This window comes from Erpetoichthys calabaricus, chromosome 3 (genome assembly GCF_900747795.2).
Source record: "Erpetoichthys calabaricus chromosome 3, fErpCal1.3, whole genome shotgun sequence".
In the NCBI taxonomy this organism is placed as follows: Eukaryota; Metazoa; Chordata; class Cladistia; order Polypteriformes; family Polypteridae; genus Erpetoichthys; species Erpetoichthys calabaricus.
In genome coordinates, this window is record NC_041396.2 from 213,746,954 (window position 1) to 213,771,389 (window position 24,436).

General features: G+C 36.6%; 1 protein-coding gene across 1 annotated transcript in view; it reads left to right on the top strand.

Moving 5' to 3' along the window:
• arhgef10 (Rho guanine nucleotide exchange factor (GEF) 10) overlaps positions 1-24,436 on the top strand; it is a 234,779-nt gene that overhangs the window by 187,216 nt on the left and 23,127 nt on the right. The window contains exon 27 of the mRNA XM_028797766.2: positions 10,707-10,881. Coding sequence (XP_028653599.2) covers positions 10,707-10,881 — 175 coding nt within the window. The remainder of the gene's footprint in view (positions 1-10,706; positions 10,882-24,436) is intronic.

A 24,436-nucleotide genomic window follows, 5' to 3' on the forward strand; every position in this document is an offset into this window, starting at 1 on the left:
GTTCATTTACATCCCTAGACAGACGAGGACTAGGGTGTGTACTACAGTGAAACACTTTGTACAGCTTAACCACACTGACAGCATCAATAAAATTTAAAACAAATTTCTTATCTACATATAACAAGATTTTCAGTGCTTCATTCTTGCCGACATGTCCTTCCACCAGTGAACCACCAGATGGTTGTTATTTTATGGTACAATGTTTTCATGTTTCTTAGTTTTGCATTCTCGACTACATATTTCTTCACATTCTGTTTATCACCATCAAATGTTATTAATTGACTAAGACCACTTAATCGCACATTCATCACCGTCTAACTTACTTTGTTAAGCAAGCCTTTCCTTACAGCTCCATCTTTTTTACCTTTCTGTGTGCAGCTTACGTAGTCTGTAACAGAACCAAACTATACCTATCTCAAGAATAGGTGTTTGTATTTTGAAAAAAATGTACATCTGCTTCCTAACAGTGTATCCTTATAGGAGATCACGGGCTTAAATCAGTTTGAGCTACTTCAGCAGTCACTATTTAATCAATTAATTTGTAAAATCAGGTGAATAAAACTCACATCTCTCAGAGTTACCACACATGGAAACTTCTGTTTTAATGGGAAGTATTTATAACAAATAATAAAATAAGGATATATACAGCTTTCTGTAACCCATTGGTGGACTAGATGGCTCAGAAAATGCATGTATTTTTACAGAGCTGAGGTCTATCTATCTATCTATCTATCTATCTATCTATCTATCTATCTATCTATCTATCTATCTATCTATCTATCTATCTATCTATCTATCTATCTATCTATCTATCTATCTATCTATTGTGAGAAATAAAAGTTAACTTCTTATTAATATGAATGATAAACAACCTAACCATTTTTTCTGTACAACTGCCTGATGTTTTTAGGCAACCTGTGTTTATTTGTGTGTAAATTATTCTTCTGAAGACTAGAGTTTCTTCATGCACACATTGCAGGACAAATTTATACACTAATAGAAATATAGCAGTCCTGATTCTGTCCTTGCAGCACTCATTGTTTAAATATTTGCCTTTGTGGTCTGTTAGAGGTTTATGTTAAGGCTACTAACTCCTACTCATTATTTTTCAGTAAAATCCTGAAACACATAGTAAGTATCCATTGTTGTATTGCATAAAAGAGCCATATTACATTATTTTGAGGCTATTTTATAACTAACTTGTTTGTTTCTTTTTGTGTCATACTTTTTATCCACGTATTACAGCTTGCTTTAGTTCTGTTGTAAAGGAATAAAGCAATAGGTAGTGAGCCAAGTAGGCAGATTCACTAGCAAAACTTGTTTTTCTGGATTATCTGCAATGGGGCCTCCTCATTTAGCATTTTCAGGGGGATAGTTCTCAAAGTTATTACCATGCATTGCAGTGGATGCTTCAATTCATTATGTAATCTGAATATAAGAAGTCTCTCTAGAGCAGCACTTTAGTTTTAAATTGATTGCCTTTTTGTTTTTGGAATGGTAAATTAGAAATATAAACTATGAGAGTAACTATAAAAAGAACACCTGTTCTTCTTAACAGTAGTTTTCTATTTCGTATACAGTAGCTCATTTACGATTTACAATGTACAGTGCATCCGGAAAGTGTTCACAGCACATCACTTTTTCCACATTTTGTTATGTTACAGCCTTATTCCAAAACTAGGGGGCTTCGCCCCCTGCTCGCTTCGCTCGCCAACCCCTGGTGTTGGGTAACCCGAAATACATTGATGTATGTATGAGATATATTGGAGTGTAAAGGCGTAGATGACGAACAAAGGAAGTAAAGAACCCATAGCATGGCACATTAGAAAGATTTATTTGAATATTTCTTTATACACAACATTTGTAGTAAAGATGGTGTGTTGTCCTTGAATGAGTTTTCCTTGGTATGGAGTATCTACAACTTTAAGTTTAATGTCAAATGAACGCCAAACTCTTGAGAAGGCTACATAAAGTTGTCCATGTCCAAGTACAGGCTCAGAGAGGTATATGCCAACTCCGTCCATGGTTTGTCCTTGGGATCTGTTGATTGTCATGGCAAATGCAGGTTTAATGGGAAATTGGCATCGTTTAAGTGTAAAAGGTAATTCCAGGTCAGAACTTGGAAGGTCAACTGTAGGAATCAAAACAGTATTGTTAGAATGTGATCCTGCAAGTACTTTTGTAGACTTAGCTAATGGGTGACTGTTTATGACTTCAGCGAAGTTTCTCATTTCCACATACGCGAAAGCAGTATGGGCCATTGCCAGCTGGTGGCCTGATATTTACCCCGGTAGATGCAAAAGCAAATGAACTATTGTAGGATCCAATGCAGTCCATAAAGTTTTTACTTTCGGGTACATTGTTAGTTAGAAGCTTCCGTAGATATTCAGGAAAGTTATCTAAAGGAGGCAGTCTAACCTGACCCTTTTGACAACAACGTGTAAACTCATTAGTTGTAGTGCCAGTTGTTTCTTCAGGGAAGTTAAGTGAATGACAATGACAGCAAATGATATTCATTAATCCTAATGAATGTTCATTAATAGTGGACTCATTACAGAATGCATTGTCAGCTAATTGGCGGAATTGTTTAGCGGCTGTTTGTCGTTCCTTTCTTTGCCTTTTATGTATTGCCTCTGCTGTTTGAGAGTCGCGTTGTAGGTGCCTGCATTCATTAATTGTATTTAGGCGGGCTCGTTTCTGTATGTCTGTCAGTTGAGATGTTTCCTTTTGGAGCCGTGACTCCTTTGGTTGCGTTGTTTAAGAAGCGCGTTGTAGGTGCCTGCGTTCATTGTTTTTATCCAGGCGGGGTCGTCTTTGTAGCCCCGTTAGTCGAGCTCTTTCTTTTTGGAGCCGTGCCTGCTTTGCTTGCGGCATTTCAGATGCGCGTTGTAGGCGTCTATGTTCATTGTATCTGTCCATGTTGTAGCTCCGTTAGTTGAGCTGGATCATTTTGGAGCTGTGACCGTGACTCCATTAGTTATCCGTTGTCTACCGTTAGTAATATGGATAATTGCACTTACTGTTAATACGGAGCGTTTTCTGTGGTTGTACTGTCAATAATGCATCACTGTAATGTGATTCACATATGCTATATGGTTTGGACGTGTGAGGATGCCGAACGTTTAATACGGAGAGTTCGTTTATTCTTATTACCTGGACCATGCTGTGTAGTGTGGACGTTTAGTTCAGAAGTGCGTTGTAGGCGCCTGCGCCTTTCGTACTTTCTCGTGCCTTCCGTACTATCTTTGTGGACCTTTGCGGACTCCGTAGTGTCTTCCGTTTGACTCTGGGGTGCAGTGCAGAATCCTCTTTTCTGTGTGGCGTTAGTTGAGCTATTTCATTTTTGAGCTGTGACTCCTTCGTTCGTGGTGGATCAGACTTCGCTTGCGGTTTATGAGACGTGTGCTGTTGGCGCCTGCACACTATGTCTCCTGCGTCCATCGCCGTGTACCTGGGTCCATGCCTTCCGGTTTACCATTCTCGGTTAGTAATATGGATGGATTAAATTCATTTTTTTCCTCAGAATTCTAGACACAACACCCCATAATGACAATGTGAAAAAAGTTTGAGATTTTTGCAAATTTATTAAAAATAAAAAAATTGAGAAAGCACATGTACATAAGTATTCACAGCCTTTGCCATGAAGCTCCTTTGCATCCTGTTTCCCCTGATCATCCTTGAGATGTTTCTGCAGCTTAATTGGAGTCCACCTGTGGTAAATTCAGTTGATTGGACATGATTTGGAAAGGCACACACCTGTCTATATAAGGTCCCACAGTTGACAGTTCATGTCAGAGCACAAACCAAGCATGAAGTCAAAGGAATTGTCTGTAGACCTCCGAGACAGGATTGTCTTGAGGCACAAATCTGGGGAAGGTTACAGAAAAATTTCTGCTGCTTTGAAGGTCCCAATGAGCACAGTGGCTACCATCATCCATAAGTGGAAGAAGTTTGAAACCACCAGGACTCTTCCTAGAGCTGGCCGGCCATCTAAACTGAGCGATCGGGGGAGAAGGGCTTTAGTCAGGGAGGTGACCAAGAACCCAATGGTCATTCTGTCAGAGCTCCAGAGGTCCTCTGTGGAGAGAGGAGAACCTTCCAGAAGGACAACCATCTCTGCAGCAATCCACCAATCAGGCCTGTATGGTAGAGTGGCCAGGTGGAAGCCACTCCTTAGTAAAAGGCACATGGCAGCCTGCCTGGAGTTTGCCAAAAGACACCTGAAGGACTCTCAGACCATGAGAAAGAAATACTCTGGTCTGATGAGACAAAAATTGAACTCTTTGGTGTGAATGCCAGGCGTCACGTTTGGAGGAAACCAGGCACCGCTCATCACCAGGCCAATACCATCCCTACAGTGAAGCATGGTGGTGGCTGCATCATGCTGTGGGGATGTTTTTCAGCGGCATGGACTGGTAGACTAGTCAGGATAAAGGGAAAGATGACTGCAGCAAAGTACAGAGACATCCTGGATGAAAACCTGCTCCAGAGCGGCGCTCTTGACCTCAGACTGGGGCGACAGTTCATCTTTCAGCAGGACAACGACCCTAAGCACACAGCCAAGATATCAATGGAGTGGCTTCAGGACAACTCTGTGAATGTCCTTGAGTGGCCCAGCCAGAGCCCAGATTTGAATCCGATTGAACATCTCTGGAGAGATCTTAAAATGGCTGTGCACCGACACTTCCCTTCCAACCTGATGGAGCTTGAGAGGTGCTGCAAAGAGGAATGGGCGAAACTGGCCAAGGATAGGTGTGCCAAGCTTGTGGCATCATATTCAAAAAGACTTGAGGCTGTAATTGCTGACAAAGGTGCATCGACAAAGTATTGAGCAAAGGCTCTGAATACTTATTTATGTACATGTGATTTCTCAGTTTTTTTATTTTTAATAAATTTGCAAAAACCTCCAGTAAACTTTTTTCACGTTGTCATTATGGGGTGTTGTGTGTAGAATTCTGAGGAAAAAAATGAATTTAATCCATTTTGGAATAAGGCTGTAACATAACAAAATGTGGAAAAAGCGATGCGCTGTGAATACTTTCCGGATGCACTGTAATAGTGTTTCTGTCTATAAAACGTATGCTTCTCTTCTAGTTTTGTTGCAGTCTGCTTTTCTTATTGATTCTCTGAAAAAATCCAGTGTTGATTCCTGTCTTGTGCCCAGTGCTGCTGGTATTTGACCAGGCCACCAGCAACCTTAAATTGGATTAAGCAGGTTGTAAAATGGATCAAAAGAAGAATTTAGAAGTAAAAGTCTGCAGGTTTATAACATGTCACGAAGGGATCTGTGTAATCCAAGTACTTATACTATGATTCTAAGGCACTTTAAAACTGCATCTATTATCAGGGAAAGCACATTACAATATTGGCAGACAGAATGACTAGCAGATGCAATATTGTATCAGGATTGCATGTTTCTGTCCATAACAGCCAAATCTATTAAAGTGAGCTGTATTCTAGTTAATAGATTTATTTTGTCAATTTCTACAGCATTTTTTCTTTCATTTTCCAATCCAAATTTTTCTTTTTTTTTTAACTTCACAGGAATGAAGTGTAGTGTCAACTCAATTTAGTTTACTGTGATACTCTGTTATATTATTATATTTGAATGTCTGCTTCTTTAAAATCCTTTAGATGGACACTGTTAAAATATTATTTTATTAAAAGATGTCAAGTTTGTTTAATCGAACAGCACATTTTTCCCCCAGGTACTACAGTTTTATACCCTCTTCATCAAGGACATGTTAGATAAAGTTAGTGTTTCCAGTCTGACACTGGTTTGGCCCCTCTAGTTGTTCTGGTGTTCTATCCAGGAATAGTTCCTGGCCTGTGCAGGAAATATTCCTAATTTTTTTTTTGAATATTAATATTATTTTTGAAATTTGAAATAGTCATTTGATATCACTCACTGAAGCTAATATAGGCACCACCTCTCCATGACATTCAGTTATATTATGTGAGTTTGAGAATGAGATATGATAAAATAATATAAGTGGTCAAACAGGGCTTGTATATCACAGACATCTTCTGTATAGGTTTTGCAGTTGAACACCTGCCCATATTCCAGTAATAGTAAAATCTGTTCCCTTTTTTAGACCCCATGATGACTGATAATCCTGTTAAGTGACATTAAGCTGGTAGTATGACCACCTGCTCATGCTATAGATTTAGTTTCCCTTCAGATTGGAGTAAGCATGTAAAAGAAGAGAGTGTTCTCTTTATACAGTGCAAACCTTCTGGTGAGATTAATTTAAGTTTACAAAGGAAAATCTTTATGCTATATATAAAACCAAAATTGTAAATAGTTTGTTTGAACCTAGAACTTGCAACTCTTCTCTCAAATAAATTGTGACCTGATCTGACACGCAAAGTCAAATATTTTCTGTTTTTTTAACTTAATTGGTCATTATTTGACTATTATTATCCTGTTTGTCACAGGCACTGTCACTAAAAGGTGACTTATAAAATTATGAGATATTGCAGTTGTTTGTGTGTATTTTGTTCATTTAGAGCATAGAGCACTGATGTGCACATGGTTAGGATTTTACCAGTACACTTGTTATTTAAAGCCCTGTGACCTAGCCACTGTCCTTCACCTTTTGTCTGTTTACGACAGATACCTGCTTCTGCAAGGAGTTAAACACTTGTTTCCTATTTATTTTTTACTTCTGCCCACCTTGCTATTACTCCATCTAAGGTGCAATAGTCTGGTTAATTTACTTTACAGTATATTCTTATTCTGACACGCAATCTCTCTGTCAACAAAACGTAGAAAAACATACACTAAAGTCCAAGTGATATATTTGGTTGATTTTTCTCTGTGCAGTTTTTACTGCATGTGTTGTATCTTTTAACGGTCTGGTGAGTAGAACTGTACTCTTTATTACAATACAGTCTAACAAGGGTATTGTGGAAACTTTTGAAAAGCCTGCTGCTTTGGGGATATTATAGCAGTATGTGGAAGTGGAATGCACAAGATTAAATGTGCTACAAAAGTTAGTCTAGTGCTTCTCAAATCAAGCTTGTTCAATATAGAGTAACAGGGGCAAGTATGTTACTTCACCTTACAAGATGCTTGCAAACAGAGAAAACATTTGATTTACTCAGTCTAGAAATCTGCCATATTGTAAATGGCAGCTTTGTCAGTACTTGGAGCTGGTTACCCATTTGTGTGGTTGGGTGTACACTTTGAAGACCTTCAAATCACAGTTCTGTATTGTTTTGGAAATGCTAGGTAATTAGTATTTAACATCTTATGGAATGAGTTCTTATGACAATTTAATTATAGAAGGAAAACCTAAATATGTTTCCTTTTTTAAGGAAGAGTCACAATGTATATATTTTTTACCTTTTACTGTTTTCTGATTTATTTTGTTTTGCACCTGATACAATGCATAAATAATGTATTTTGTGTAAACTGGTGCACCACAGATTCAGGCGAATGGGTTTAAATCCTGGCTTAGACACGATCTGTTTGAAGCATGTACTTGAAACCCACATAATCCAATCCAGGGTTACAGAGGACTGGAGTCTATCCCAGGAGCATCAGGCACAAGGCAAGAACTAGCCTAAGATAGGATGCCAGTTCATTCTAGGGCTCATTCCTCCACAGAGCCAGACTCACACTGTTCAATTAGAATTGTCAATTGTGAAAGACAAATCAATACAGAAACATAGGGGGAATGTGCAAACGTGTCCATTAGAAATTTGTGCTAAATACTTTCTCATTTCTGTTATATCAACTTTGTATTTGAGTTCATTTTTATGTACTTGAAGTACTGGTTTTGAAAAAGCTTAGAAACTGGCAGATATAGGAAAAACTATGGCCTTGAACTGGTATGCTTATTTGCTTTTGCTAAAGTATGGAACTGACAGTAATTTATATCATCTTGACCCAGAAACTACTTTGGAATAGCAGAAACTATTTTGTGTTATATAAGCACCTCCTCTTGGTACAAAGAAGTGTATTTGTGCATAACAGAGCTCACTGATATTCACAGAAAGCCATCTGATTATTCTTTCCATTGCATGTTGAGTGACTCAGACTGTTTTGAAATATCTATCTTTATGGGATTTAATGGGAAGTCATTTAAAAAGACTAGGATATTGCCTTTAATGAATATTGCATGTAGAAGATTCATTCATAATCAGTTTTCCAACCTATCTATCCATTTCCCGTACCTGTGTTGTTCAGTTCAGAGTCAATGGCATATTGATCCTATTCTGGCAGCATCATCTCAGAGCAAACCCACAATCATTCTCCCTGGGCCAGTTTAATGATGACATGGACACAAATGGATGAACAGACACAAGCTTGGTCCACAATAGAAATAAAATCCTGTAGTACTTCTTTATATTCCTTGCTTTGCACCCCAATAAATACAAGTTATCGCCAATATACTAACAACCCAATTGTGCATCACTCACTCAAAATATGGAACCAATGTAGGAAGTATTTTAAGATAGAAAAGCTTTTATCTGTGGCACCTCCGCATGAGAACCATCTTTTTCCACCCTCTCAAAAGTACACAGTTTTCAATTTCTGGAAAACATTAGGGATTAAATCACTTAGAGATCTGTACATAGACAACATCTTTGCATCCTACGAATAATTACATTCCAAATTTAACTTTCCAGCAACACATTTCTTTCACTACCTTCAAATTAGAAACTTTGTTAAACAGAACCTGCCCAATTTCCCTCCCCTCCCACCTACCTCTGTGCCGGAAAAAATATTGATCCGTCTTGAGGACTCAGACAGTATTTCCGTAATATATAAAACCATATTACAGTACCTTCAAAGATCCAAGAGTACAGTGAGAAAATGATCTGTCACTCAACTTCTCAGAAAAGGAGTGGAAGGTAGCAATGCACAGAATTGCGCAAAGCATAGAATTATTCAACTCAAAATTATATATCAAGCGCATCTCTCTCGTTTTAAAATTGTCCAAAATGTTTCCAGGGCAAGATCCAACCTGCAAACGCTGCAATCAAGTTCCAGCCTCACTGGGCCACTTGTTTTGGGCCTGCATCAAATTAACATCATTTTGGACCAAAATCTTTAAATGCCTTTCAGACAGCCTTGGTGTCACAATCCCTCCTAATCCACTAACAGCTGTGTTTGGTGTTTTTTCCAGATGGACTCAAAGTGGAGAAGGACTAACAAACTGTAATTGCCTTTACTACACTACTGGCACATAGACTTATCTTGTTCAAATGAAAGAATCCTAACTCACCTATTCTAAGTCAGTGGGTAACTGATGTTATATACTATTTGAACCTGGAAAAAATCAAATTTGAAATTAAAGGATCTGTACAAAACGTTTTCAAAACCTGGCAGAATCTGATAAATAACATTTTAGAATAAGCATTTAAATTGAGGAGGCTCTTTTACTCCATGTTTTCTTTATTCATTTATTAATCTACCTATGTACTTATTTTTATTAGCTTAAAGTTTTACTCTGCTGGCCTAGCTCTCTTTCTAAAAGGGGTGGGGGTTGATTTGTTTTGAACCTATTTTTGTAAAACTTGATTAATTTGTATGGAATGTAATTTAAAATTATTAAATAAAAAAAATGATGACAATCAAGCCAATTCTCATGTACTGTAAATGGAATATTTGGTTAAAAGACCACACAAACATAGGAAGAATTTGTAGCATATACTCAGACAGTAGCGGAGATGGGATTCAAACTGGGGCATAAAGAACATGTAATAATTAATTTCATAGGAATGGCAGAATGTACAAGTATGTAAATTCACATTTGTTTACAATAAAAAATAATTCTGAAAAATGATATGCATAGAAGGTAACAGTAGGGAGGTTTATTCTTGTAATGAAAAGTTTTCCTTTGTAATTCTTTGGATGCTTTAAGAAACATTCTTTTAAACCCCTAATCCAGGATAAGTATTCCAGTACTTCCAGATTTTTAGAATAATAAGATTATTTTTGAAATTTGACACCATCATTTGACATGTGTTTATGAACTCAAATATCAATGTCTAAGTGAGGTCTATTGATATTTTACTTGCTTTATCAAAAATTTATCACAGATATCCCTGAGTAGGATTTTATATCTTAATTAGGCAACAAAGCCCAGAAGTGAGGCTAGAAGTGTTTTGGACCAGGAAAGGGGATCTTAAGTCAGATTTAAGACCTGAAGATCTACACTTAAGATTAAATCAAAAAAGAAGTAAAACATAAGTGTTAGTGATGGTAGTAATAGTAGTAGTACTGTCATGTTCGACACCATCATAAACAAGAATAAATTAAAATATAGGGATCCATTTTATCAAACACAAAACAGGAATTAGCTGAGTCTGATATAGTATGGTAGAGAGTAGGATATCGGAAGGCAAGATACATCCTGGCTGACTTACCAGAATTACAACTTCTACAAGATTTTTAGACTGTTATAGTGTTCTATAAACTGGAAGGGTGGCCCCTGGAGTGGTATTCAGGGGCACAGTGAGTAAGAGACGCTGCAGCAATTTGGGTACTCCTGTCCCATTTTCCGTTTATTGACATCTACCATAAGGTCTCTGTATTGCACATTCACATTATAACAGAGCACAACCTTAGCAGCATGGTGCTTCATTGAAATATTCCTTTCATGTGTTATATATTCTGATTATGAGAAAGCATTCTCGTGGTCTAAACACACATGGTGTTTGCTAACAGTATTAATGTTCTTATGTTTATATAGAAGAATCTTGAAGCACATCAGGAAGAAGGAATGATCATTTCTCACATGGCAGTCTCTGGAGTGGGAATTTGGATTGCATTCAGCTCAGGCTCCACTCTCCGACTTTTCCACACAGAAACTCTTGAACATCTTCAAGACATCAATATAGCAACTCCTATCTATAACATGCTGTCAGGTAATAATTTGTTTTAGGGTGTTAATTACACTATCTCAAAGGTAAATACTGTCACCAGTTCTTAAGTATGTGACTTAATTATATTAGGCATGTCTGTCTTCTTTGTAGCATATTATAAACCATATAAAATTCTCCATGGTTTAAATTATTTTGTACTTGCATTTAAATTATTTATAAAAACATAAATTATTGAAAGTAATAATGGTGTATCATTGAATAAGAATAAATGGTAGATGTTATCTTTGATTTATATTATAGTTTCTCAGTAATGGCCAGTGCGGATTAATTTTTAATATGCTTTTCAAAATGTTCATCTCAACAGTTAAGCCATATACTGCACATTAGATTCAAAGATATGGCCAAGTAAGATGAACCACATAAATATTACAAATGCTAGCAACATAATAACTACTAAATGTAGTTTTCATTTATCTATTTAAGTATTTTATTTTGTTTTTACATACAGTATGTTTTCATCAGCATAGCAGATAAGAAAGAACCCAGAATCCATAAAAGGCTTTTGGTTATTTATAACAAAGCTTAAGCATTCCAACTCAGCACTGTTTCAATCAGTGGTGTCCAGCTGCAGACATCTGCTGTGAGGTCTCACCATTGTCAGGCCAATAATGAATGTTCAGAAGTAAAATACAAATAATTCCGGTTGTCACCCAGGTATATATGAGATTATTTCTAATATTTCCCAGTACCATGATGAAATATGATGCGCATATATTTATGGATTTAGTGTAAAGTCAAGTACAAGCTAAGCTGTGCTGTTACTTTGCTATATCATTCTATGACTGATCTTAGTGTGGACCCTGTAATGCACTAGTGACTGGTCTGGTGCTTTTTTCTATGTGGTACCCATATCTTCTGGGATAGGCACTGGCCTGTAACCCTGCTTTGAACTAAGCATGCTTGAGAAAATGATGCTATACTGTGTTATGATTTGTTATGCCAGTGTTTATCTTGTATACATTGGTTAACTAAGCAAGTTCACAAAAACCTGGAAATAAAAAGCTAAGAAACAACACCTTATAGATTTTGCTTTTTAACATTACTTTATGCTTAGTTTTTTTAAATAGTCCTGTGTACTACAACTTAAATTCTGTGTGTTTCAAATAGAAAAATTAAATAGTACAAAACACCATGTGGAAATATTTATTCTTCCTGGAAATAAAGTTAGTAAAAAAAAAAAAAAAAAAGCACATTCCCTTGTTATATTTATTCCCTAAAGATGGAAAGTGTCAGATTTGTTTAAAAGTTTGTTATAATAATGTAATAGTAGTAGCTGTAGTAACACATATAAGACAGGTTGATATCTAAGTAATCATAGTAGAATTCACCATATTCATCGTTAATGTTTGCAGTGCACCATTTATTGTAACATATTTCGTTATGCATGCATATTTAATTCCAACAGATGGCATGTCGTAAACATTAGCATTTTTTTTTTTTTACAAATCCCATGGATGGCTGCACATATGCACAGACACTTGGCCTTTTTATTAAGGTGGATAATATATACATCTGGAGACAGTCATGACTGAACGTTGCTTAAAAGTGAGTGGGAAAAATTTGACAGTTTGCAGAGGGTCAAATTTTTAAATCAATCCAATACTTAATAAAAGTGGCACTGAAAGTAGGGGCAATGATTTTGAACTGCAGTGGTGCTCATGCTAACCTGGTTCACCTGTCTACAGCAGAAAAATCCCCTAAAAAGACACCTATTACACACATAAATGTGTGTCACATATATAGAGTGCAGCCTGTCTGTTTTAGTTATAAACATAACCTGTTGCTAGGGTAAAGCTTTTTATAAAATCAGATTATTAATTGGCATTTGAAGATATCAGTGGACTAGTGGAACAAGTGAATGTTACATTGTCTCTGTTGTTCACAGTTATTACAATAGTGTTGGAGGTAAGGCTGAAAGAACTGGCAGCTACATTTGTGAAAATAACAGCATTTTTACCGTTCTGTTTCCTCACAGCATCAGGTTTTCTGTTCAGTTTCTTTTTTTCTGCCTCCTTTTTCCATAGTTATTTTACATATTTTTGTATTACATGAGTAGAAATGGGACATCACAACCCAAGAATGTTTAAAGTATATGAAGCAGATGAAATTGGGGCAGGTTTTTAGGAAGAAACCCTGTGGGTGGAGCCTTTTCAGTGGCATTCATCTCTATTTTCTACAAACCTTTTAAGCAATTGTCCCTAGATGTGCATTCTCATTCAGTAATTACTTATGGTCCTTTGAGACTAGGGCTAAGGTAAAAAGCTGTCTGCTTTAAGTCTTAGCAATTATTTTATTAAGATTTTTTTTACTTTTTCGTTAATACTGACTTACACTGCAGGGAGAAATATGTGAAACATTTTTAAATAAATAATATTTTTATTTGCAGTAATTACATTTGAGTATATGTATTTGTTTTAAATAATATTCTCCTGCAAATGTAAAAACAAAGTCCTATTGACCGGAAAGGAAATTAAGACACATCTATAAACACAGAAAAGTTCATTATAATATGTAAAACTGCAATAGTTTATTTTTTGTGTAATAGCAAATAAAGATGCATCCCAAATACAACTGCTAATGTTTTGCCATTCTGTTTTTCTCTAATGTTTCTCTTGACACCAATATTAAAACCACACCTCCGCTTTCTCCTTTTGACTATATAAAATTCTACCCCTGTGGACCACCATGTAAATCACAGGTCCATGTACAAGTGCTTTTTCGTAGGCAAAAAATGTCAATCAGAGATATGCATCTCATTTAAAATACAGCCTGACACACCGGGAATTATGTCTCATATGAAGGAAGATTGTTATTGCATGAGGCAATGGCAGATTATGGTGTTTGGTCAGAATAAAATATATAAATATATTTTTTACATAGAAAATAATGTTTGCTTTTTTCTTTTTAATCAAATATGCTTTGACTAACACAATTCTATTCACACCTTCCATTTTATAAATAAATACTGTATCAGGAAGATTTATTAAGGATAAAAAATAACATAATTGTAATTACTGACTTTGAAATAGTCTAAAATGATACTCCACATGATAATGTTTGAAATACAGTATGTCATTTTTAACCCTCTGAGTTTGGCTGTTATAGATGTAGGACCACCAGTAAAGAATCAAATATCAAAAATATTCTCATATTCATGATCAACAACCTTGAAATAGCATAAAACAACACTCCACATGTCTATATTATCATTCTAGATTTTTTCTAATATTTGTGAAAAGAAGTTTGACTCCCTTATATCCCATTGGGGGGTGAACCCCAGGATCAATTGATGTGTAATTCACATCTTTAAATCCTTATGATCATTTTTGTTGAAGATACCTATGGGTTTACTCTTTACTGTAAGGGTGTTATTCCCTACACAAAATATGGTCCAAATATAGCCTAAAAATTAAGGTTTTTCCGGGTCTAGAAGGCCAAAAATATGGTGGTAACCCCAGAAAGCTCGACATCTTGTATAACTAGACATCAAGATGCGTGAATCCATATATATATATATATATATCCTCTTTAATAAAATCCCTGTGTGCGTCCAGGTGTCCATGTGTGTGTGTCTTCTGGTGAAGTGTGCATGCGCGGGGCACGGTGCGATGCGCGATATTACTGTCAGAGAAAGTTAGAGGCATTTTACGGAAAAACAAACCAGTATTACTGCGAGAGGAAATTAAAGGTACACAATACAGTGATGCATATTACAGCCACATACAAGCCAGTATTACTGCCAGAGGAGATTAAAGGCACATTACCGACGCGCACGCCTGTATTACCGCCAGAGAAAATTAAAGGTATATTACGGACGTACAAGCCAGCGGACGTACAAGACGGTATTGCTGTCACAGAAAATTAAAGACACACAATACACGGTGGCAGCCCACGAAGAACGGTCAGCTCAGCAAGTAAACATCAACAAAAGAAAGGCTGTAAGAAAGAAAAATACGACCAACAAAAAGAATGAGGTCAAAGTCCCTTGCCATTTAATATAGACTGTTCCTACTAATGTTTATGCACTACTGTTCTAGCGCCCATTATTGTAACGGGCTAAATGACTAGTATATATATATGTGTGTGTGTATATATATATATATATATATATATATATATATATATATATATATATATATATATATATATATTCATTGCATTCGTAGTCTGAATCACAATTTGATTGTATGGGTGGTTACCTACCAGGTAACGCTTGTGGTTGGTCAGCAAGTCTGCTAACATCTGCCACGGTGCCCTCCTTCAGTTGCGAGAAGCAGATCATAGAATGGTTGAAATAGTTTTACTGTCAAATAATGCAAACAGTACACGACACGTGTTTCGCCCTAATTCTGGGCTCATCAGGCTTACACACTCACTGCCTCTCGGGAATCAAACCTTGGACGTCAGCGCTAGAGGCTCAAACGTCGCGCCACAGCGTGTGGATCATTCATTTGACAGCATGTAGATCAGGGTAATTACATTATATATATATATACTAATATATATATATATATACTGTATGTATAATATACATTACATTACAGGATGAGCTGGTTAATATAACAGGAAGTTTCAATTATTCAATTTATATATTCTTTTAATGACTGGAGGAAGTTAAGGTAAACAATTTTAAACCAATGTCAGTTCTAAACAGACAATTGACAATTGTTGTTTTTTTTTTTCCTAAATGAATTTCCGATAAGCAGCTTAAGAATGACTTCTCAGTGGGTTCAAAATGTCCTTAGTATCCTTCATTAGAAGCCATAATAATCAATTTGTTTTCTTTTACTATTATTGCATTAGACCCTTAAATCATGTAATAGAAAATTACCTGACCGGTGATGACGTCATTGTCTTTTGTAATGACAGTATGCTGTTTGTGTTGTGTTGCAAATTATGCTCATTTGTTGTTGCATATTCCACGAAAGAAAACATAATGTGGCCAGTGTGCTATGCACTGTGATACAAAGTCCAAGGAATACAGTAATTTTCCAGGCAGACAGCTCATTTAACATACATATGTTTTTTTTCTCAGACATTTTCTTGCAGTCAGAATAGTAGGCAAGGATCTAAACCTTTTTCTTTTTTCTGCATTTTTGCTTACATTTAGCATTTAACTTTTTTGAGCTGTGTTCAAGTTATTATTCATAGTCATGTGTGCACAGTACAATATTCTTGCTTATGATGGTTTTTTGAAACTACAGCGTCTACATGCTGTTCAAGCACAGGAATCCATACTTACGTATATATACCACTCAGTAAACATAAGAGCGGATATGTTGAGAACTTTATAATCCAAAGCTCAATAGCAAGTTTTTAGTAAATTACCAGTTTAGGATTTTGCACTGTAAGTAGTTTATTTTACTTTATAATAGATGGATGTAACTTTGAATTATTATTATTATTATTATAAACAAGTTATGTTGCCAAGAATTCAGTAAAAGTATTGTTTTAGGTGTGTTTTATTTATATTAGATTTTGTTATGAGTTTTGAATGATTGAATCAATGACAATATCAAAATACATTAATTTTGTCATGTAATACAGTAAACTTCTGAAAAGTCCAAAGGGGGCTTCATTCATTCATTCATTCATCCATTATCCAACCCGCTACATCCTAACTACAGGGTCGGGGGGGGGGGGGGTCTGCTGGAGCCAATCCCAGCCAACACAGGGCGCAAGGCAGGAAACAAACCCCGGGCATGGCGCCAGCCCACCACAGGGCACACACACACACACCAAGCACACACTTGGGACAGTTTGGAATCTCCAATCCACCTAACCTGCATGTCTTTGCATTGTGGGAGGAAACCGGAGTACCCGGAGGAAACCCACGCAGACACGGGGAGAACATGCAAACTCCACGCAGGGAGGACCTGGGAAGTGAACCCGGGTCTCCTAACTGCGAGGCAGCAGCGCTACCCACTGTGCCACCGTGCCACCCTTCATTTATTCATTCATTCATTAATCTAGGTAAAATTGAATTAACATGTAGGTCATTTAGCCACCACACTTACTTACTTAACTAACTTTACTGTATTTACTTATTTTATTTTTATTTTTGTATTTACTTATTTAAAATTTTAAGATGAGAGAAAAAAGTAACTAAAATAGATTTTTGTTTGACTCACTATAACACTAGGATTAATGAATGTGTATCATCCATGTTCGTAGAGGAGTCATTTCCATCTGAGATAATTTCGTTGGTATTTTTAATTCAATGATGGCAATGTCGCTTTACAAAATACAGTGTGTTCTTGTAAGAATGCAAAATATCCTAGTTGCTGCGGATGTCAGGCATTTCTATATAGATATCTGCCTGCCGAATTTTGTGTCCATGCTAGGCTTAATGGTCTGTTGTTGTGAGCGGTTGTTGCATAACTTCAGCAGTTCTATTTAACTCACTGCCTGGTCTAAGCAAAAAGGTTTAAGGCTGGTTACCACATTGCTCACTCAAGTTTGCTAAATATACTGCAAAGACATTTCTCAAAAAATAGACCTAAATCAAAAATAACTCTGAAAGAGTTAAGCTCCTGTTAGATAAGGAAGAAAATAAAAATAGAAGATATAATACAGACATATCTAAATAAATAAGGCACAAATTAATTCCTTCTCCTGTTGCATGAATTTTATGGACAGCATTTAAACAATAACATAATACCATCAAAAGAATACAGAAAGAGATACAGTACTTGCATTGTATTATACTTTTTGCAGAGGTTTTTACCAGTGTACATTACTTGCAGACATGGACATTAAGGGCATCTGTTGTGTTCAACATCTCACTGCCAGGTGATGAAGAAATCTTTGAAGTTCATAGACATTAGCAGCAGCCTGAGGCTATGCTTTACTGTTCAGTGCTAGCTTTTGCAAGTCTTCTGTTTACATCAACATTAAAAATAAAATTGGCATAAAAACAGCAAGGCACATCTGTTTTATATTTTGCAGAAACAGAAGGTAGTTTGAAATGATAACTAGGAGCCTCCACAGGTATCCTTGGGCATCTGTTGCATTCGCTCAGCATATGAGCACAGGAGAAAACAGCAGGTGAACTTAAAATGGGGTTTCTAGTAAAATAACATAATACTTTCAACACTCACTATTGTTTTCTTTTTCCTTTTTTCTTGTGTGTTCCTTCGTTTCTGCCATGTATAGTATGGCCAGTTATGCTTACTTCTGTCTGTAAAGTGAGCCTTTCACAGCTTTCTCAGGAATATAAAACAGGTTTGTTTCATTTCCATTCCTCACTTTCAGTCTGTTATTTTTCAGCCAGGGCTTATTCCCTAGCTTATGTGGATTTTTTTTTGTTTGAGGTGAATCAGGAATAACTCTTTATTACTGCTTTCAGGATGTGGTTTCCAATTTCTTCTTTATTTTTTTTTGGAGATTCTGATTTCTAATTCTTTTTCTCAGAATATTCTAGTTCCTTTCCCTTGATTTTATTTTCCTTCTTTCGTTTGGTTGGCACTTCACAATTCTTGGCTATTTTTTCTTTGATGCCAGGTGCTGGTTTTATTAATTTAGAAGAAGTCCCAACATAAATTTAGTGAGGTTTACAGTGGTCCTGATAATTCCTCAGGTTTTTCCTGTGAGCTCTATTTTTGAAATTTGCAAGTTTATCCCTTACAGCCTGATTAGCAATTTCTAATGCAGTGACTCAGTCGCTTGCATCAAATTCAGTTTACTGTCCTTTTTAAATACAGAATATTGTTGCGTCTTAATGGTCCACTTGAGTACTTATTCATTTTAAGCTTGATATACTCAGTTTGGTAGCCCTGAAATTCTCCCTTAATCTACTGTCTTAACCCATTATTTGAGAATGAGTGTGACAGGTAAATCATTGTCTTTAAAAAGTGAGACAAAGAGCCACAGATATAAACTGTACTAGCAACTTGGCTACATCTGAGTGTGGCACGTGTTGTTCGGAACTACTGTAACTTTGTTTTGGCCTCATGATGTCTTGTGTTGATCTCTACATCTGCATCCTTGGGAACCACCTTTGCCAATCATTGGCTGGACCAAGTAATTTTCTCTTTTTGGTTTGGTCTGATCTATAGGCTCTTATTATGGGACATTATGTGTTCTATACCACATAAAGCATACCTACAAGTAAAAATGCTGGATATCCAAAACAAAAAAAGATAAAATATAACTAGTAAAGTCATATTGTTGTGGGAAAACTTACTTCAGTCATTCATGTCACTCAATTCGGAGCATATCCTTATAGCATCAAATGCAAGGCAGAAATCATCCAGAGATTTACTCAAGCCCATATTAGGGACCACTCGCACACATTTACACTCACATGTGTCCAAATTAGAATGACAAATGAAACAGAGGTTCATGGAGAAAAATATGTAGACATTTTTTAGAACATTTAAACTCCTCAATGGCATTGGCTGAGCATGGAATTAAAATCTATGATGATTGATCCATGAGGCAGCAGAGTTCCTCACTGCACCAGGATGCTTCTCTTTTCTAATAACAATTAACATTATTTCAATGTATATACACTATATTGCCAAAAGTATTGGAACACCTGCCTTTACACACACATTAACTTTAATGTCATCCTATTCTTAATATATAGGCTTTAATAAAGAGTTGGCCCACCCTTTGCAGCTATAATAGCTTCAACTCTTCCGCAAAGGCTTTCCACAACATTTAGGAGTATGTGTATGGGAATTTTTGACCATTCTTCTAGGAGAGCATTTGTGAGGTCACGCACTGATGTTGGACGAGAAGGCCTGTCTTGCAGTCTCCGCTCTATTTCATCCCAAAGGTGTTCTATTGGGTTGAGGTCAGGGCTTTGTGCAGGCCAGTCAAGTTCCGCCACACCAAACTCACTCATCCATTTCTTTATAGACTTTGTTTTGTACTCTGGTGCACAGTCATGTTGGGACGGGAAGGGGCCATCCCCAAACTGTTCCCACAAAGTTGGGAGCATGAAATTGTCCAAAATGGCTTTGTATGTTGAAGCCTTAAGAGTTTCTTTCACTGGAACTAAGGGGCCAAGCCCAGCCCCTGAAAAACAACCCCACACCATAATCCCCCCTCCACCAAACATTACACTTGGCACAATGAGGTCAGGCAAGTACCATTCTCCTGCCAACCGCCAAACCCAGACTCATCCATCAGATTGCTAGACAGAGAAACTTGATTCATCACTCAAGAGGGCATGTTTCCACTGCTCTAGAGTCCAGTGGCAGTGTGCTTTACACCACTGCATCCAATGCTTTCCATTGCACTTGGTGATATAAGGCTTGGATGCAGCTGCTTGGCCATGGAAACCCATTCCATGACACACTGTTCTTGAGCTTTTGGAGGTCTGTAGCTATTGACCCTGCAGAAACATTCTAATAGAAAAAAGCACTAGTGTAATTTGAGCAAGTCACTTAACCTGAGGGAGTAGTAATTGTAGAAAAATAAAAACATCTGAACCATAGCTTTTTACTTGAAAGGTATTTCAAGATGGTGCTAACTAAGGAAAGTTGCTGTATAAAATAAAAATTTGCTATATTAATTATTTATATCAATCTGAGCAAAAGTTTCAGCGAAATTGTGTCTACAGACATCAGCAAGACCAAATGAAAACATATTTATTTTCTTCAGTGTACCGTCTCAGAAGACTGGTAAAACAATTATTGCATGGAGAAACTATTGAAATATTCTATTAAAAGTAAAGACCTTGATTTGATGCTGCTAATTCAGTGAATTTACAATTAATAAAACTTTCACTTGCTAGATTACCCTGAAATAAAATATCTTAAATGATTTAGCCACACACAATAATTTAAGTAGTTTAAGTAATGCCATATATTACCAAAATTGTTAAAAGGATTTTTAAATATCTTAAATTGACTTTTCTTTTGCCTGCACAACTTTTAGATTAATTATAATAAAAGAGTTCTTGGCCAGCAAAAGTTTGCTAATGGTAAGGGCCCTAGCATGTTATTCCAGAACAAGGAAAAGATCTCCAGTATTTAGACAGAGCTACCTGACAAAACGAGAGATCTGTGCATGCAATTGTGAGAAAGCAGGAGCTGCTAGAAGACAATGAGCCCTGTATGTGAACTGACTGCCCCCATGGGCAAAAGGTAGATGCTCCAGTATGGGAGGAAAATAGTGTTGCACCTTGGCTGGAAAAAGGTAATATTTCTCCAGGATGCTAGTGGACAGGCAGCATCAAAAATAAATGACCGCATCTCCAGAGAATGAGGAAGACCACGGAAAACTTCCTTATCAATAGTGGCAGCCCGTATACAATAATCATGTAGCTTTACCTGCACTAATGGAGGCTTAACTGTCTCAGGAAATTCGAGGTATTTAAGTGCTTTCGTTAGCTTATAAAGACCAGTCATTAATAAATTAAAAACTATGTTGAGAAAGAGAGGGACAGAATTATTACATCATAACAATCACTATAAAATACTCATAGTCCTAGGCAGAAAGACTGTTTATGGTAAGGACTGGTAACTGGTATGTTGACAATTATGAGCCTTTAGCATCATAGCTGGTAAAGTATATGAAGACTAACTGAGAAACATCAACACTGTTATGATAAAGAGTGTTTAGTTTATTTTCTTTTTATGTATTCATTTGTGTCCTATCTATGTTTGTTTTTTACTTGTGTGTTTTATTTAATAAATACCCCTTTTTTGCATATATATGGCCTCCTTCTACCTTACAAAATTACCACATCATCCTTATTGCAACGTATTCTGGCCTACGAAGGCTCCACCCACATCATGTTTTAATATATATAAATGTTTTAAGCAGTTTATGTAAGAGATGTTATAGTGAGGACTTTAATAATTTCAATTTAGAGTTAAAAATGCACAGGAAAGCTCATTATCAGCTTTGTGCCAGCTGCCCATGTGCAGAACTATTTAGCCTTCCAAATAGGCTTTAGCCAGAAATACCGCTAAGACTGTCCATCTATTCTGATTTTATGCTTTCCTTTTCCTGCGTTGCAAGGTGTTAAATCTTTTCCAGGGGTATTCTGTTCTTGCTAACCAGTCGTCTGTGATCCTGTAAACCACCATCAATGGAAAGACATTATATTACTAAATAGAGTATTTAGCTTCATTTACTATTTTGAACATTTCATTTTAGTAGTTTCAAAGTATTGTTTTCCTCTTTAGAATCGAGAGTATGAGAGTTGTTTTGTTAGTTGCTGATATCAACACTGTTATGGTAAACCAAGTGTATATTCATGTCCTGGGATATCCTTTACATCCTGCTCCTCATAATTGTTTTTCACAGCCTTGTGTATTTCTGTTTACTTGCTTTTATTCTCCAATCAAGTAGCTTTACCTGTGCTAATGGAGGCTTAACTGTCTCTAGAAATATGAGGTATTTAACTGCTTTCTTTAGCTTATAAAGACCAGTCATTAATAAATTAAAAACTATGTTGAAAAAGAAAGGGACAGAATTATTACAGAGTAACAATCACTATGAAATACTCTGCTATGGCATAATTGTATTTGTGGTTCTTTTGTGATATTGAATATTGTGAAACAGCAGAAGACTAGTAGTACAACTTTATGCACAGTGGTCGTTTTAGTCAAAGTGTATAAACTTTCCCTTCTGAAAGCTATTGACATTAAATACTCCATTTAAGTCCATCAAAGATGCTTTTAACCATGGCAGGCAGCTTTGTAACTCTTGTTTTGCAATCTATCTTGTTAAAAGATTAAAATGTCCAAAGGAACATAAATGCCAAAATTAAAATGTTGTTTTGAAGCTTGTTTCCTTTGTGATCCCTACCGAAGTGTAGATGAAAGAAGAAAAATGTAAAACACCTACAGAACATCTGTAGTTTGTTTAATATTGTGAAACATATGGTGACCTTGAAATGTGTGTGCTTCACTAGGATTGTTTCACCTGGATTATGACCTTGCTAATTTAACTTCCTTCCTTTGGTCTTTCATAATTTGACAATTGAAAAAGTTTGTGACATTTATGTTTTCTTTCAGGATAATAATGGACTTAGCAGGGTGGTTATTTTTAAATTTAGAACACAAGGCATTATTAACACTTGAGCTGCCAGAACATTCAAAGTCAGCCACAAAGAAAGAGCCTAATTGGGATAATTTATGTACCAAGTTTGTCTAATATAGTGTGCTTGATATTAAAAAAATGTTTAGAATGGGGAAAAACACAATTTGACAGACATACAAACATACATTTGGATTAATGTGCAAAATTCTCTGTGGTACAGGGGAGGAGTCCTTGTTAGTGCTCTAGTGTTGGTTGAACAGTAAAATCGTACTTGGGTACTGTGGAATGTACAACTAACTACAGTAATCCCTCGCTGTATCGCGCTTCGCCTTTCGCGGCTTCACTCTATCGCGGATTTTATATGTAAGCATATTTAAATATATATCGCGGATTTTTTACTGGTTCACGGATTTCTGCGGACAATGGGTCTTTTAATTTCTTGTACATGCTTCCTCAGTTGGTTTGCCCAGTTGATTTCATACAAGGGACGCTATTGGCAGATGGCTGAGAAGCTACCCAACTTACTTTTCTCTCTCTCTCTCTCTCTTGCGCTGACTTTCTCTGATCCTGACGTAGGGGGATTGAGCAGGGGGGCTGTTTGCACACCTAGACGATATGGACGCTCGTCTAAAAATGCTGAAAGATTATCTTCACGTTGCTACCTTCTGTGCAGCTGCTTCGTGAAGCGACATGCTGCACGGTGCTTCGCATACTTAAAAGCACGAAGGGCACGTATTGATTTTCGATTGTTTGTTTTTCTCTGTCTCTCTCTATCTCTCTCTCTCTCTCTTTCTCTGCTCCTGACAGAGGGGGTGTGAGCTGCCGCCTTCAACAGCTTTGTGCCGCGGTGCTTTGCATACTTAAAAGCCAAACAGCCTTATTGATTTGTTTGCTTTTCTCTATCTCTCTGACAGTCACTGCTCCTGATGCGCACTCCTTTGAAGAGGAAGATATGTTTGCATTCTTTTAATTGTGAGACGGAACTGTCATCTCTGTCTTGTCATGGAGCACAGTTGAAACTTTTGAAAAAGAGACAAATGTTTGTTTGCAGTGTTTGAATAACGTTCCTGTCTCTCTACAACCTCCTGTGTTTCTGCGCAAATCTGTGACCCAAGCATGACAATATAAAAATAACCATATAAACATATGGTTTCTACTTCACGGATTTTCTTATTTCGCGGGTGGCTCTGGAACGCAACCCCCGCGATGGAGGAGGGATTACTGTATACAGAATGAATAACTTAAATATACTAATTGTTTCATTCACGCATATGCAATCTACAAGCGAAAGCAGTGTCAACTTGTACTTCTGACCAGCAACACAGCAAACAGCCACTATCATAACACACATTATATTTCTGTGCCATGATGGTGCTGAAGCTCACCTTAACAGAAATGAAAATTTCAGTTTGAATTTTATCATTTAGGACAGTATGATTTACATTTTTTAAAAAATAAAGTCAAAACTTATAAGCAGAGTGTTTGGTTTAATTTTCTTTGTTTCAGGGTGAAATTAAGCTAAACCAAATGTCAT